Source organism: Mya arenaria, chromosome 6 (genome assembly GCF_026914265.1).
Source record: "Mya arenaria isolate MELC-2E11 chromosome 6, ASM2691426v1".
NCBI classification, from domain to species: Eukaryota; Metazoa; Mollusca; class Bivalvia; order Myida; family Myidae; genus Mya; species Mya arenaria.
Window position 1 is genome coordinate 15,479,428 of NC_069127.1, and position 15,332 is coordinate 15,494,759.

Sequence of the window (15,332 nt, forward strand, 5' to 3'; positions counted from 1 at the left end):
TATATACCAATTTCTGTCTCCGGTGAAACGTTTACTGTTTTTATATCTCTTGTGACATTTAGATCAAATTGACTTGATGACATTGCATTTCTTTCGAGACATTCGTGTTTATATTGCCTTTTTTCTAAAACTAAACGCTTAAAAGTATTTAGATCAGAACTAAGAAGGACGTCTCATGTAGAACAGCCTTTTTGCACGGTATATACCTTCCAAAATTGATTTTACCCAAGAAAAAATAGTTCTTTGCTTTAAATTTCTCATTGATAAGCTCATTGGTTTCTCAGAAACCTGACGTACAAAGGATTTATACCATGAAAAGTATCTGCGTCAGACTAGAACAAATGAACTGCTGGTTAACGTCGAATTTTATTATTTCTTAGCATGATATGTTTCACAAATATGCCCGCAATTGTACGAATGTGATGCTCTAATGTCGGTGAGAACTATATTGTGAACTTATGGAATATGAAACGGTAATAAGAAAACAAAGCCCTACGAAATTACGCATCTGCGGTTATAAAAGACTCGTATGTTTCTTTCAGCTTGATATCAGAGATATATTTGATGACCACGCTAGTCAATTTTTATCATGTTGTCATACAGGGCTTAGTAAAACCATCTACTGGGCTTGTCCCTTGTGTTTCATCAGAATCAAGACCGTATTTTCATGTATGGTTTCGGCCAATAACAATCTACCAATATAGAGAACACAGGGCCATTTAGCTATGAAAGAAAGTATTAATGAAATTTTAATCATATTATTTTTCAATTATTCAATATGCTGTTTGTCAAGAACCTAGTCACCATGAGTTAGATTGTTTTTTCTGCTCATGGATTTAGTGAAAATAATAAAACCGCCTGATCAGAAACAAATAAAAATTGAATGTTCCCTTACTGACTGACTGACCCTATCAAAATTGTTCAATCAATCAAAATTGTTCTACAATATCGAAAAAAAAAACCATTGCTACCAGGCGCGGGACTGGTTTTTTGGTTTATAGCTATAAGACAGACAGACAGAAATGTTTATTGTCGTAAACATGTTATGTAACAGTTTCTTGACAAAAATATAGATAATATAAACACACATATAAATATTCAGTATGGTCACAACGATTCATGGCCTAAATACAAAGAAAAGAGAATACTATAAGTGAGTTAAATTAAAGAGCGAACAAAAATAATAAAAAATAAGGTATCAAAAAAGGGAAACAAGATACATATCAAAATCAAACTGTGGGGTATATATTAAATACAGTAATGAAGTACTATGGGAGGCTATTCACAAATGTCATAATACTTGAAAGATCTAAACGGTGTTATTAATTAAGGAATTTCTTAACAGAAATGCTTGTTTTATAAATTTACTTAAGCTACTTAGTATGCTTACGTTTTTTGATAACATTAGTTCGATAAACTTGTACATACTTGGGTTTCTAATATAATGTCTTTTAATCAATTTTTTTCTGAAGTCATTATATACCGGACATATTATGATGAAATGATATTCATCTTCTAAATCATTAGAATTACACACAGTACAATAACGTTGGGCTCTATCTGTTCTATTTCGGCCATATCGGCCGGTTTCTATATGCAGTTTATGAGATGACAATCTTAGCTTAGACAAAGACATTCTTAGTTTCTTTGGTAAATACTCTAGGTAAAGTTCAATATCAAAATGTTCCTTAATTAGTTTATATGTGCATAAAGTACTACTATTGTTTATCCCTTCATACCATGATTGCTTAAACACATCGAGCACTCTATTTTTAAACATAATATGAAAGTTTTTCAAATTAACTGAGTTTGGATTTAACCACACATATGAAAAACATACATATCTAACAAAGATTTACCTTATTGGCCCAGTTGTTACGATAATCAAGGTTCCCTAACATGTCATTATATAATTCTTTTGTGATAATGTTGTCGGTAGAAATAGTTTTACACCAAAATTTTATAATCCTAGCTTATCTATTGACGTATAGAGGGTATCTACCTATTTCACCGTAAACGGCCATGTTGCATGAACTCGTTTTAACACCTAGAATATATTTACAAAATTTAAGATGAATTCGCTCGATCTCTTTCGATTTTGAAAATCCCCATATCTCAGACCCATGATTCAACGTGGCCCCACCAAAGGCGTCAAACAATTGACAAAGAACGCTAGGCTTAAAATTGTAATGCTTTGTATTATTCATAAGTACATAAAGAGCCTTAATACCTTTCCCTGCTATAGATTCTTGGTTTAAAACAAAGGACCCGGTGTAGTTAAAAACTGTTCCAAGGTAATTAAAATCATCAACTGTTTCAAGATATTTATTGTCATATGTCCATTTTTCATTTTCACGTAGATTGCCCCTTTTCCGAAATACCATTATCTTTGTCTTTTCTATGTTAACTTCTAATCCTCATTTCAAACAATAAACATGCAACACATTTAAGCTATTTTGTAATTCATCAACAGTATTGCCAAAAATTACCATATCGTCGGCAAATAACATTAGTATAACAGTGATATCATCTAAGGTAAGTCCGCTTACAGGATTATCTTCTAAAAATAGCTCAAGATCATCGACGAAAAGTGCAAATAAAATCGGGGACATTATTTCCCCTTGTTTAAGGCCGACAGCACAATCAAAGTAATCAGACAACGAGCTACATTTTTTACACATGATTTCACATTCGCATACATATTCCTGACTATTCTAAGCATTTTCCCATCAACTCCTGCTCTAAAAAGCTTTAGCCAAAGGCTATGTAAACTGACACTATCAACAGCACGTTTCATGTCAATAAAAGAGCAGTACAATCTTTTCTTATCATGTAGCAGTTTTTGTACAGTTGCATTTAATATAAAAATTGCATCTGTAGTAGACCGACCCCTACGAAATCCAAATTGAGAATCGGTCAGTATATTATTATTTTCTGCCCAGTCAGTTACTCTTTTATTTAATATTCCGGTAAAAACCTTTGCAAAGCAGCTTACTAATGTAATCCCACGGTAATTACTTGGGTTGCTTGAGTCGTTCTTTTTGTATACAGAAACAATAATACCTTTAGACCACTCCAATGGAAAGTGACCCGAATTAAGAATAGCATTAAATAAATCAACTAGGTGTGACGACAGAATATCGAATGCCTCGATAAAATACTCATTTAATAATTGGTCATTACCATATGCTTTACCCTTCTGGAGTGATTTAACTACTTTTTTTATTTCTTCAGAAGTAATAGGATTATCTAGTTCCTCGAACCTACAATTAATATTTTCAAAATCATGGTTATTGCTAAAAAAGCTTGCTTCATGGTTTTCAGCTGAAGGTATATCATTTTGCAATGATGAAAAGTAATTGTTGAAATCATCCATAGAAACATTGTTATTTGAATTAGGTTTATTCTTTTTAAATAGTTTCCAAAATTCACGTGGCTTAGAATGCCTCAACCTTTCAATTTCCTTAATTTTACTGTTCTCGTAGACTCTTCGTTTACGCTTAACTAAGCGCTTGTAGGCTATCTTATATTCAATCATAATTGATCTGTTATTATCATTCTTATCACAATTATAGACATATAAGGCATTTTTGAACAACAATTTGGCCTCTCGGCACGCTTGGTCGAACCACTCGGACTTTTTAAAATGACTATTTCGTGGACGATTTGAGTTATCAACACGGCTATTTTTACGAAATAACGGGTCGGCAACGCCCCTTATTAAACATGTAAAATCATGGACACTATTTTCAATACTTTCGGCACTGTGTAGATCAATATTTTGTAGCACGTTATTAAAGTCATTCAGCTTGCCAAATAACCCCTGGCGAAAATCATTTTTAAGTGCGTCATCCCAATGAACTCTAATTCGCTCGGATGGATGCTCTACAAAACATACATCACTATTTGTTTTGATAGCAAATGACAGTGAGCAATGATCAGACCACTCACTAAACTCTTCGACCTTAAATGTGTCAATACAATGAAAATCTTCATCTTTTAATAGCAGATAATCTATTACGCTAGAGCCCACGTGACTCATGAACGTGAATGACCCAGTATTATGACCTAATCTTACGTTGGCTATTCGCAAAGAACTTGATTTACACACGTCAATCAATTTTTGACCGTACTGATTATTAACCTTGTCATCAGTCAATCTAGGTGATGTCAAATCGGGTATATAAGCAAACACTTTAAAATCATCTTAGAAACTATCCGTAATAACTCAATTTCGTTTTTCATAGAACTAATCAGTTCAAAATGTTTAAAGCCGTTAATAATAACACAATTTCCAGATGATTTCGCAAGTTTTCCATGTATGACTGGGGGCGGAAATTAAAGCGTTGATTTAATGATTCCATGCACACGCTATGATAAAAGAATGAATAGTTCATTTTAGGTGTTTTCAATTAATTTGCAATTCTAAACGAGAGATCAACGAATTTTATGTGGACCAAATTTTGGAGACATTTAACTGAATACTTAAATAACCTTCTACAATGGAACGGGGCTGTTTCCATCTTCTATGGTGAAAGCTGTTCATTTGACTTGACATGGAGAAGCAAATGAAGAGCCCACCTTAACGCTGGTACCAAATACCAGTCTGTATCTTTGTTGAGGATCATTTTCTCATAATACATTCCTACCCTTTTTGACATACTTTATCCTTTGTTTCAAAAAATAAGCATGGAATATGAATTATATTTGAATTATCAAAAAACCAGGCGCAAACCTGGTCCCAGAGTGAGGAATCACGTGACTTTTAAGTGGTTCTCACATGGTTTACTACGGGTCGCAATCGATGTAAACAAGCAAGTAAGAGACGTTAACTTCTAAATTACTTTTTTGACAGAAAAGATATGAAAGTATTTCTAAGCCTATAAAAACAATGCTATTTTCTGCTTCTACACTGTGAAATATTTTAGATATGCTTGTGGTTAAATAATGCAATCCTTGGCAACAAAAAATCAACTTGACGGAATTTTGTAGAATAATGCAACGCTGAAATTTTGGCCAACGGAGAGCATTATTGAAAGATATTTTAAAGACGTTCGTTAGTTGATGTATTTGAACCGGAAATTACGTCATGAAAATTTCGTAAATTATGTCGTCATCTTACCGAATATAATTTCACGATTTATAAAAAAGCAAATTCGGTTAAAAGTACATGTATTGCGATTTTATTGTAATTCTAACTGGATATCATATTATTGCATTCTACGTGTAAACTTAATTAAAACGATCGGATGTGATTGAGGTTTTAAATTATTATTCCAGGTACTACCACAGGCATCTGAATCATTGTTTGTCACAAAAATGTTGTTTAAAATCATTTTGGGTATATACAATGAGATAAACAACACATTTGAAGATATTTAGTGTCTTTGATATACAAAAAAGAAACAAGGTATGTAACTCAAACTTACCCGATTTCACTGTAGAGTCCAGTTTAATGCAAATTTCTCAACCAACATATAAACAATCCATTTTTAAATAAGTGACATGGAAAGAGAGTCAATTACCTTTAAAATGGTGTGCGATATGTTTGTATAACTATATTGTCTTTAGACAAACAAGCATAATTCAATGTCCAATTCTCATGTTTTTCTTTAGTCGAAAAGAGTACAGCAAATTCAAATCTTCAATTTTCCCCGTGTAAACAGTACTAATCACAGACCTATTAAAGTTATTTTATGCTTCAGTGCTATTATACCTTCTTATCCTATTTACCCGGTTTATGAAAGTTGAGAAGGTGGCCATTAATGACCTACAACATTAATATACATTATTACTGTTGTTGTCATGAGAAAGATATTAATCGCCAATATCGTTTCGAATCAACCTAGTAATGACATATTTAAGTCGATAATGACTATGACTTGTCCGGACCAATTACTCTCAATGCTAAACATTATGACTACCATGACAATTATTGTGCTTAAAATGTTTTGTAAAATATAATATTCAGTAACGAGGATTAATTATTTTTGACATCTGTAAAGCTATTGAAACTAGGTCTTATGATGTACGTGCTGTTACAGTGTATGTGTACCACTAGTAACACTGTATAATGCTGGTTATTATTGTTTTCATATCCGGGTACATCTGATGCTTCATAAAAATAATAATTACATAGTTATTATTTGTTATATTTGTTTAGATTAGTAGATGATGTTTGTATTCATTTGTCTTGATAATGTTGAACATACGTTGATCTCTTCAAATATGGAGGACTAAAGCGTAACTATGTCTACAGGGAGTCTATGGATAATCTATAACTTATGACATGGAAGTATCAATGACATGTAATTGCATCTAATTGAAATGCATCGTGAGCACTGTTTTATACGTATGTAGTTTGTGATCCGATAAAGGGAATAGGATCACGCTAATGAATCGTGAGCACCACTGTACATGTATGTAGTTTGTGATCCGATCAAGGGAATAGGATCACGCTAATGCATCGTGAGCACCGTTGTATACGTATGTAGTTTGTGATCCGATCGAGGGAATAGGATCACGCTAATGAATCGTGAGCACCACTGTACACGTATATAGTTTGTGATCCGATCAAGGGAATAGGATCACGCTATTGCATCGTGAGCACCGTTGTATACGTATGTAGTTTGTGATCCGAGCAAGGGAATAGGATCACGCTAATGAATCGTGAGCACCACTGTACACGTATGTAGTTTGTGATCCGATCAAGGGAATAGGATCACGCTAATGAATCGTGAGCACCACTGTACACGTATGTAGTTTGTGATCCGATCAAGGGAATAGGATCACGCTAATGAATCGTGAGCACCACTGTACACGTATGTAGTTTGTGATCCGATCAAGGGAATAGAATCACGCTAATGAATCGTGAGCACCACTGTACACATATGTAGTTTGTGATCCGATCAAGGGAATAGGATCACGCTAATGAATCGTGAGCACCACTGTACACGTATGTAGTTTGTGATCCGATCAAGGGAATAGGATCACGCTAATGAATCGTGAGCACCACTGTACACGTATGTAGTTTGTGATCCGATCAAGGGAATAGGATCACGCTAATGAATCGTGAGCACCATTGTACACGTATGTAGTGTGTGATCTGAAAAAGGGAATAGGATAACGCTAATGAATCGTGAGCACCATTGTACACGTATGTAGTGTGTGATCTGAGCAAGGGAATAAGATCACGCTAATGAATCGTGAGCACCATTGTACACGTATGTAGTGTGTGATCTGAGCAATGGGAATAGGATCACGCTAATGAATCGTGAGCACCATTGTACACGTATGTAGTGTGTGATCTGAGCAAGGGAATAGGATCACGTTAATGAATTTCGAGCACCACTGTACACGTATGTAGTGTGTGATCTGAGCAAGGGAATAGGATCACGCTAATGAATCGTGAGCACCACTGTACACGTATGATGTATTTGATCGAGCAAGGGAATAAGATCACGCTAATGAATCGTGAGCACCATTGTACACGTATGTAGTGTGTGATCTGAGCAAGGGAATAGGATCACGCTAATGAATCGTGAGCACCATTGTACACGTATGTAGTGTGTGATCTGAGCAAGGGAATAGGATCACGCTAATGAATCGTGAGCACCATTGTACACGTATGTAGTGTGTGATCTGAGCAAGGGAATAGGATCACGCTAATGAATCGTGAGCACCATTGTACACGTATGTAGTGTGTGATCTGAGCAAGGGAATAAGATCACGCTAATGAATCGTGAGCACCATTGTACACGTATGTAGTGTGTGATCTGAGCAAGGGAATAGGATCACGTTAATGAATTTCGAGCACCATTGTACACGTATGTAGTGTGTGATCTGAGCAAGGGAATAGGATCACGTTAATGAATTTCGAGCACCACTGTACACGTATGTAGTGTGTGATCTGAGCAACAGAAATACATCACGCTCCAGTTTTATTTACACCTTTTCGAGTATTTTTTGTGTAGATGACGGGCGACTACCCTATCTAAATGCTCATAAAATTGACAATAACCCCTTTGATGGCACCCAGATAGGAGAACCTCAAAAGACAGTTTAAAACCTTTTAGGGTCAAGCTTTTTTTAATTGTAATGTCGTTTATTGTTTTCTTTCCGGTGATTTATACTTTCAGGAAAATGATATTTCAGTTTTAATAAAAGTGAGAAAAAAAAATCATTTAATGTTTCACTGTTTTCAAAATTTAGCCTGCTACCAGGTTTGAATCAAACGCCAATGCGCGCTGGACTGGTACACAAATTCTACTACGCCCGAACCGTGAGGTTTAGAAGCAATTATTATATTTTTTTACAAACAGAAGTATGCTCTTGACGTGGGATTTAGAGGATAATTTCTCAATTGTGTTTCATCAATGGAATTAAAATATATTGACTTGAGCAATCATGGCAGAACCTTCTATTTGAAAACAAGCTTTCTGAGCTCTGACATACGCCTATGGTGCAAACTATCATTAAAATGCTAGACATCAATGGTAATGGCCCACTCGACATTGCTACTTACCAAACAAATAAGACCTGGATATTGTGATGGTAATATAAACAAATCTTAATCACTTTTTCAGTTATGATCGTTCACTCGAGGGCAATTTCCTACAAGAATATTTAGACGGGAATTTATTTTTCTTATTTAAGCCATTATGCAGCATTGTTAATTTTTCGTGGAAGTTTATTAAGTAATATTAACTGTATATAATGAGTATATAAAATGACTATTTATTTTTCGAAAGTCGTCTGAAACAGGCGGGAATAAGACATCGGGCAAATAGAAAATAAGCACAGTAAGTCAATTTCTGTAGACTAGTGTTACATATCATCAGCCTAAAGTGCCAACAATATAATCACTGTATTAGCTTTGCAATTATCTGAGCGCTAATGCTCAGAATGTCCAGGCTGTGGAATATAAACTGAGAGTCTGTAATTATATTGAAAAGTAATTAGGTAGAAATTACTACTCTTGATATACTATTAAATATGAACTATACATGTTATTGCATACGATAGTATTGAATCGTGCATCACTGTATATTGAACAATAGAATGAGATCACGATAAACAGAAAACAAGTAGGTATGCCTTCCTGACCAATACGTGCGACTGATACTAACAATGACAATACCGCATTTGTTGGCAGCCAGACTTGTTTACACAGACAGTTCACATGTAATAAATGACATGTTCTCTTGGAATGTTAGTACATTTATATACTCTAATTGAAATACAGAAAATAATCAATTGCATCTTCCAGATAAACCAACAAAGAATTCTGTATCAAATGCAATCCGCAAACGATACCAGTAAAACATCACAACCTGATGATCAATTTAATCTAATTATTGAAGCACAGTATGTGCATTTCGCTGTTTGCATGTGCACCAGCCAAGGTTTACCACAACAAGGTAGCAAGGTAGGAAGAGTGATGCCCTTATTGTGAAGAGTGATGCCCTTTTGTTTAGTGTGGTGCCCTTATTGTGTAGAATGGTGCCCTTATTGTGTAGAGTGGTGCCCTTATTGTGTAGAGTGGTGCCCTTATTGTGAAGAGTGGTGCCCTTATTGTGAAGAGTGATGTCCATATTGTGTAGAATGGTGCCCTTATTGTGTAGAGTGGTGGTGCCCTCATTGTGAAGAGTGGTGCCCTTATTGTGAAGAGTGATGTCCATATTGTGTAGAATGGTGCCCTTATTGTGTAGAGTGGTGCCCTTATTGTGTAGAATGGTGCCCTTATTGTGTAGAATGGTGCCCATATTGTGTAGAGTGGTGCCCTTATTGTGTAGAGTGGTGTCCATATTGTGTAGAATGGTGCCCTTATTGTGTAGAGTGGTGCCCTTATTGTGTAGAGTGGTGCCCTTATTGTGTAGAATGGTGCCCTTATTGTGTAGAGTGGTGCCCTTATTGTGAAGAGTGGTGCCCATATTGTGTAGAGTGGTGCCCTTATTGTGTAGAGTGGTGCCCTTATTGTGTAGAATGGTGCCCTTATTGTGTAGAGTGGTGCCCTCATTGTGAAGAGTGGTGCCCTTATTGTGAGGAGTGGTGCCCATATTGTGTAGAGTGGTGCCCTTATTGTGTAGAGTGGTGCCCTTATTGTGTAGAATGGTGCCCTTATTGTGTAGAGTGGTGCCCTTATTGTGTAGAATGGTGCCCTTATTGTGTAGAATGGTGCCCTTATTGTGTAGAGTGGTGCTCTTATTGTGTAGAATGGTGCCCTTATTGTGTAGAGTGGTGCCCTTATTGGGTAGAGTGGTGCCCTTATTGTGAGGAGTGGTGCCATTGTTGGGTAGAGTGGTGCCCTTATTGTGAAGAGTGGTGCCCTTATTGTGTAGAGTGGTGCCCTTATTGTGAAGAGTGGTGCCCTTATTGTGTAGAGTGGTGCCCTTATTGTGTAGAGTGGTGCCCTTATTGGGTAGAGTGGTGCCCTTATTGTGAGGAGTGGTGCCATTGTTGGGTAGAGTGGTGCCCTTATTGTGTAGAGTGGTGCCCTTATTGTGAAGAGTGGTGCCCTTATTGTGAAGAGTGGTGCCCATATTGTGAAGAGTGATGTCCATATTGTGTAGAATGGTGCCTTTATTGTGTAGAGCGGTGCCCTTATTGTGAAGAGTGGTGTCCTTATTGTGTAGAATGGTGCCCTTATTGTGAGGAGTGGTGTCCTTATTATATAGAATGGTGCCCTGATTGTGTAGAGTGGTGTCCTTATTGTGAAGAGTGGTGTCCTTATTATGTAGAATGGTGCCCTTATTGTGTAGAGTGGTGTCCTTATTGTGAAGAGTGGTGCCCTTATTGTGAAGTGTGGTGCCCATATTGTGTAGAATGGTGCCCTTATTGTGTAGAGTGGTGCCCTTATTGTGTAGAGTGGTGCTCTTATTGTGTAGAATGGTGCCCTTATTGTGTAGAGTGGTGTCCTTATTGTGAAGAGTGGTGCCCATATTGTGTAGAGTGGTGTCCTTATTGTGAAGAGTGGTGCCCTTATTGTGTAGAGTGGTGTCCTTATTATGTAGAATGGTGCCCTTATTGTGTAGAGTGGTGTCCTTATTGTGTAGAGTGGTGCCCTTATTGTGTAGAGTGGTGTCCTTATTGTGAAGAGTGGTGCCCTTATTGTGAAGAGTGGTGCCCATATTGTGTAGAATGGTGCCCATATTGTGTAGAGTGGTGCCCTTATTGTGTAGAGTGGTGCCCTTATTGTGTAGTGTGGTGCCCTTATTGTGAAGAGTGGTGCCCTTATTGTGTAGGGTGGTGTCCTTATTGTGTGGAGTGGTGTCCTTGATTGATGTAGGACATATATTTGTAACTGCATGAGGCGATGCAATACTGATTAAATGTATATAGATCAAATGATAAAAAAATCATCAGAACACTCCAATAAAAACAACTTTTTGTTGTTGAATTTTTGTATACCGATTAATCTTACAAATGACCAATAATGTGGCAGGGTGCTAACGCTGCAATTCCCCGATCCATTAAAATATCTCATGCGGAATATGAATTAAATGAAATTGAGGGTAGAGGCCTAAAGCCTAAAGGGAATTCTCCATTGTGTTATTCTGTACAAATGCAGTAAATGGTGTTTAACCTGTAAAGCAATTCCTGTAGCGTATCTTTGTTGACACCCTGACACTAAGTAGCAGCTGTCAGTTGGTATGTTTATGACGTAAAGAGAACTCATTTATTTGTATTGCTATAAGAAAGGCTTTATAAATAGAAACCATTTGTCATGTTAATCTGGTCCATCGGTTTTTGTCGCCAGAACTAAAGAAAAGGTACTGTTGAGGTTTTTCCAATAATGGGAGTTAGAAGAGGAACATATTAATCCAAGGTCAATACATCAATCGACCAATGTATGCGGACCAGCCATTCAACCAATGTAATCGGACCAGAATTCGACCAATGTATGCGGATCAGTATCGACCAATGTATGCGAACCAAAATCGACCAATGAATGCGGACCAAAAATCGATCAATGTATGCGGACCAGCCATTTGACCTATGTATGCGGACCAAAATCGACCAATGAATGCGGACCAGAAATCGACCAATGTATGCGGATCGGCCATTCGACCAATGTATGCGGACCAGCCATTCGACCAATGTATGCGGACCAGCCATTCAACCAATATATGCGGACCAGTCATTCGACCAATGTATGCGGACCAGCCATTCGACCAATGGATGCGGACCAACCATTCGACCAATGAATACGGCTCAGCCATTCGACCAATGAATGCGGACCAGCCATTCGACCAATGTGTGCGGACCAGCCATTCGACCAATGTATGCGGACCAGCCATTTGACCAATGAATGCAGACGAGCCATTCGACCAATGTATGTGGATCAGCCATTCGACCAATGAATGCGGACCAGCCATTCGACCAATGTATGCGGACCAGCAATTCGACCAATGTAGCGGACCAGCCATTTGACCAATGAATGCAACGAGCCAGCCATTCGACCAATGTATGCGGATCAGCCATTCCATTTTATCAGGGTTCTTGCCATGCTTACACATGGCTTTATAACTGCAGAGCCAACTTAATAAATTGCCTATAAAAATTGTAGTGAATTGACCGATTTGCAAGCCAAACAATACTGATTTATTGTAGTTCCCAACACCAAATACGGGGAGAAAGCTCCACTTGTGTACATTAAACAACAATTGGAAAAGAAAATGTCAAGATAAACAAGATAAATGCAAACAGAATTGTGTTTGCGGTATGTTAAAAAAAATTAAAAAAACAGAAGTTTGCTGATTGACAAAACAGATGTATATATTAAAGTATGACACAGTATTTTCTGAATATTGTTGTAGAGTTTAAAGATATCAATTGCGAAAAATCATTGAATTTAAAAGGGGGCTAACGTAAATAAAGAAATGACAATTTGTATAAAGTTTCACATTTTAAACATGTTAATTGCTCCGGCGAACAATGTTGCAATTTTTTCCAACAAAATTGTCATTTCGACTAAATTTCGTTTTTCGATTGCTATTGATGATATTTGATTGAATAACAGTCGCTTGTGACTGCTGTACATTTTTTTAGCGGTGAAACTTCCATTTAAACGAGTTATCTTATTTTAAAGACGTATGTGACCAAAAGAGCTGGAGTGAAAGCGTGGGAGGCAGAGCGGAATTGTAACTGAATACTCGATTTCATCGCATCGTTTTAACATATAAATACATGTACAACTTTCACTGAAGGTTCCATGTTCACCGTCATACACACGCCACTGTTTGGGATGGATCAAAACGTGCACTATTTAGTTGTGTAGGTATTGAGTTACGCTCAACCCGGGGCTAGCGGGCGTCGGCAGTAATATGCATTTCCAATGCTACCCATGAACAGGCTCAACCAAACCGAGCCTGCAATATTTTCATAATTCTCATGTTCGGTGGCTTTTAATGTCCTTGAACTTCAGCTGTGTGTTTTCTGTTCGTTTACAGCGTTCTTAAGAAAAAAATAAATCGCCAGAAGATTAATACAACTTAGGGAATCTACAGAAGAGAATTTGCAGACAGATGAATGATAAAGCTGGGCTCCCAATGGGCCTGTACGGTATTTATTTTATTTTGAAGACTTTACAGAAACACATATAGATATAATACATGACGAGAAAGACGATCAGGTGAATCTCAGTTGTTTTGTCTTCTGTCCGTTAAATTCTTTCTGGGGGAAAACATATTCTCGACAGAAGATTAATACAAATTAGGGACTCTACAGACCGATAAATGATAAAGCTAGGCTCCCGATTGGCCCACGATTTAGTTAGAGTTTACGGAAACACATGAAACATATAGTACATGATGAGAACGACGACCTGTAGAACGAATTATTAAATATAGGCATTAAATATATACATGAACAAAAAATAGATATTTCAAATGTAAACAATTTATAAATATACATACGTTAATAAACTATGCGATCAGATATGGTATTTAGAGACGTTTACATATATATATATATATAATACCAAACAGTATTGAACCGAAACATTAGATTTAATATATGATAGTTATCATCGGTACAACAGCTTATGTATAATATAAATATATTATATTAAATACCGTTTTATGACGTAGACAATATCAGTAAACGGCAGACTATTTAAATAACGATATCGATGTCACACACACAAAATTCATGAAAGTACATGAATTATTTTATTGTAACAAATTCAATTTAAGACTTAATGAAGTGCGGATAACGGTACCATGGTCCAATAGAGACAAAGTCACACGGAATTGGGATATTTTTGTTTCCAACATTTTGCTTCACGAAACACGCTTGGAAACCGATGGTTGAAAAAAACGAATTGCCGTGTACTTGTCCTTCCGGTTGCTGGTCGCCATGCAACCTATACTATGAACGGCTTATGGATTTTTATGAGGTATGTATAAAATCACGGACCTGTAAACCAGTAGCCGTGATAAAATCAATGTCAATACTAAATAAATCCTGATGATATGGAAAATAAGATAATTGGAAACTCTTTCTCGTTGCAACACCATTGTTTAACACGGCATATACATTTAACAAGACCTATATTGAAAGCTGTAAAACCATTTTGACTGATTGACAAAAACCAGTATAGTGGCGTTTTTTGAGCTCTCTTTTCGCTCTGCATCCAGCGCTTTCGCTCTGCATCCAGCGCTTTCGCTCCCATGCTTCTTGAAAAATGAGCGTAAAGCGTTTAAAAAAAAAAATTCACGATTCAAAAAGTGTACAGCAGTCGCTAGCGACCGGTATTTATACGCAACATAGACAAACTACGTTTAAGCAATCGAAGAAAAAAAATGTTGGAAAAAATTGCAACATTGTTCGCATACGATGAAAATATGAAACTTTGAGCGTTTTTGCTGGTAATAAACTGGTTTCGGTTTTATATCGGTTTCACAAACTGTGTATTTGTTGTTACAGTTTCAAATAAAACCAAAACAAGTTTTATCGTTTTTTTTAACGAATACCGAAACCAGTTTTTGAAACTATCGAAACCCCTACCGGAGGCGGTTTCATCGGTTCGTTCCATCCGAAAACTAGTTCACTTTGAAAAACAACATGGCGGACAGCGCTTTAACATGTGCGTTGAACACCTTTTATATAAAACATGGAAACGATCATCTGTGGTATCATTGTTTTGAAAAAGTTTAGAAATAATGGTTACATGCAGTAGCTCCGCCATGTTATTGAGACTGTACACAAAACCAAGCATTTGTTACTTCAAGCAAAACTATCAAAACCGGTTTCGAAACTGCTGAAACCATTGAAACTGAAACTGAAACTGGTTTGGAATCAACAAAAACGCCCACATGTGTTTTCCGTGA

At 36.7% G+C, this 15,332-nt stretch overlaps 1 protein-coding gene across 1 annotated transcript; it reads right to left on the minus strand.

Moving 5' to 3' along the window:
• Positions 1-9,353: 9,353 nt before the first annotated feature.
• On the minus strand, positions 9,354-11,150 carry LOC128237579 (uncharacterized). Its single transcript, XM_052953172.1, has one exon. The coding sequence runs from the start codon at positions 11,148-11,150 to the stop codon at positions 9,354-9,356; it is 1,797 nt and encodes a 598-aa protein (XP_052809132.1).
• Positions 11,151-15,332: the final 4,182 nt, after the last annotated feature.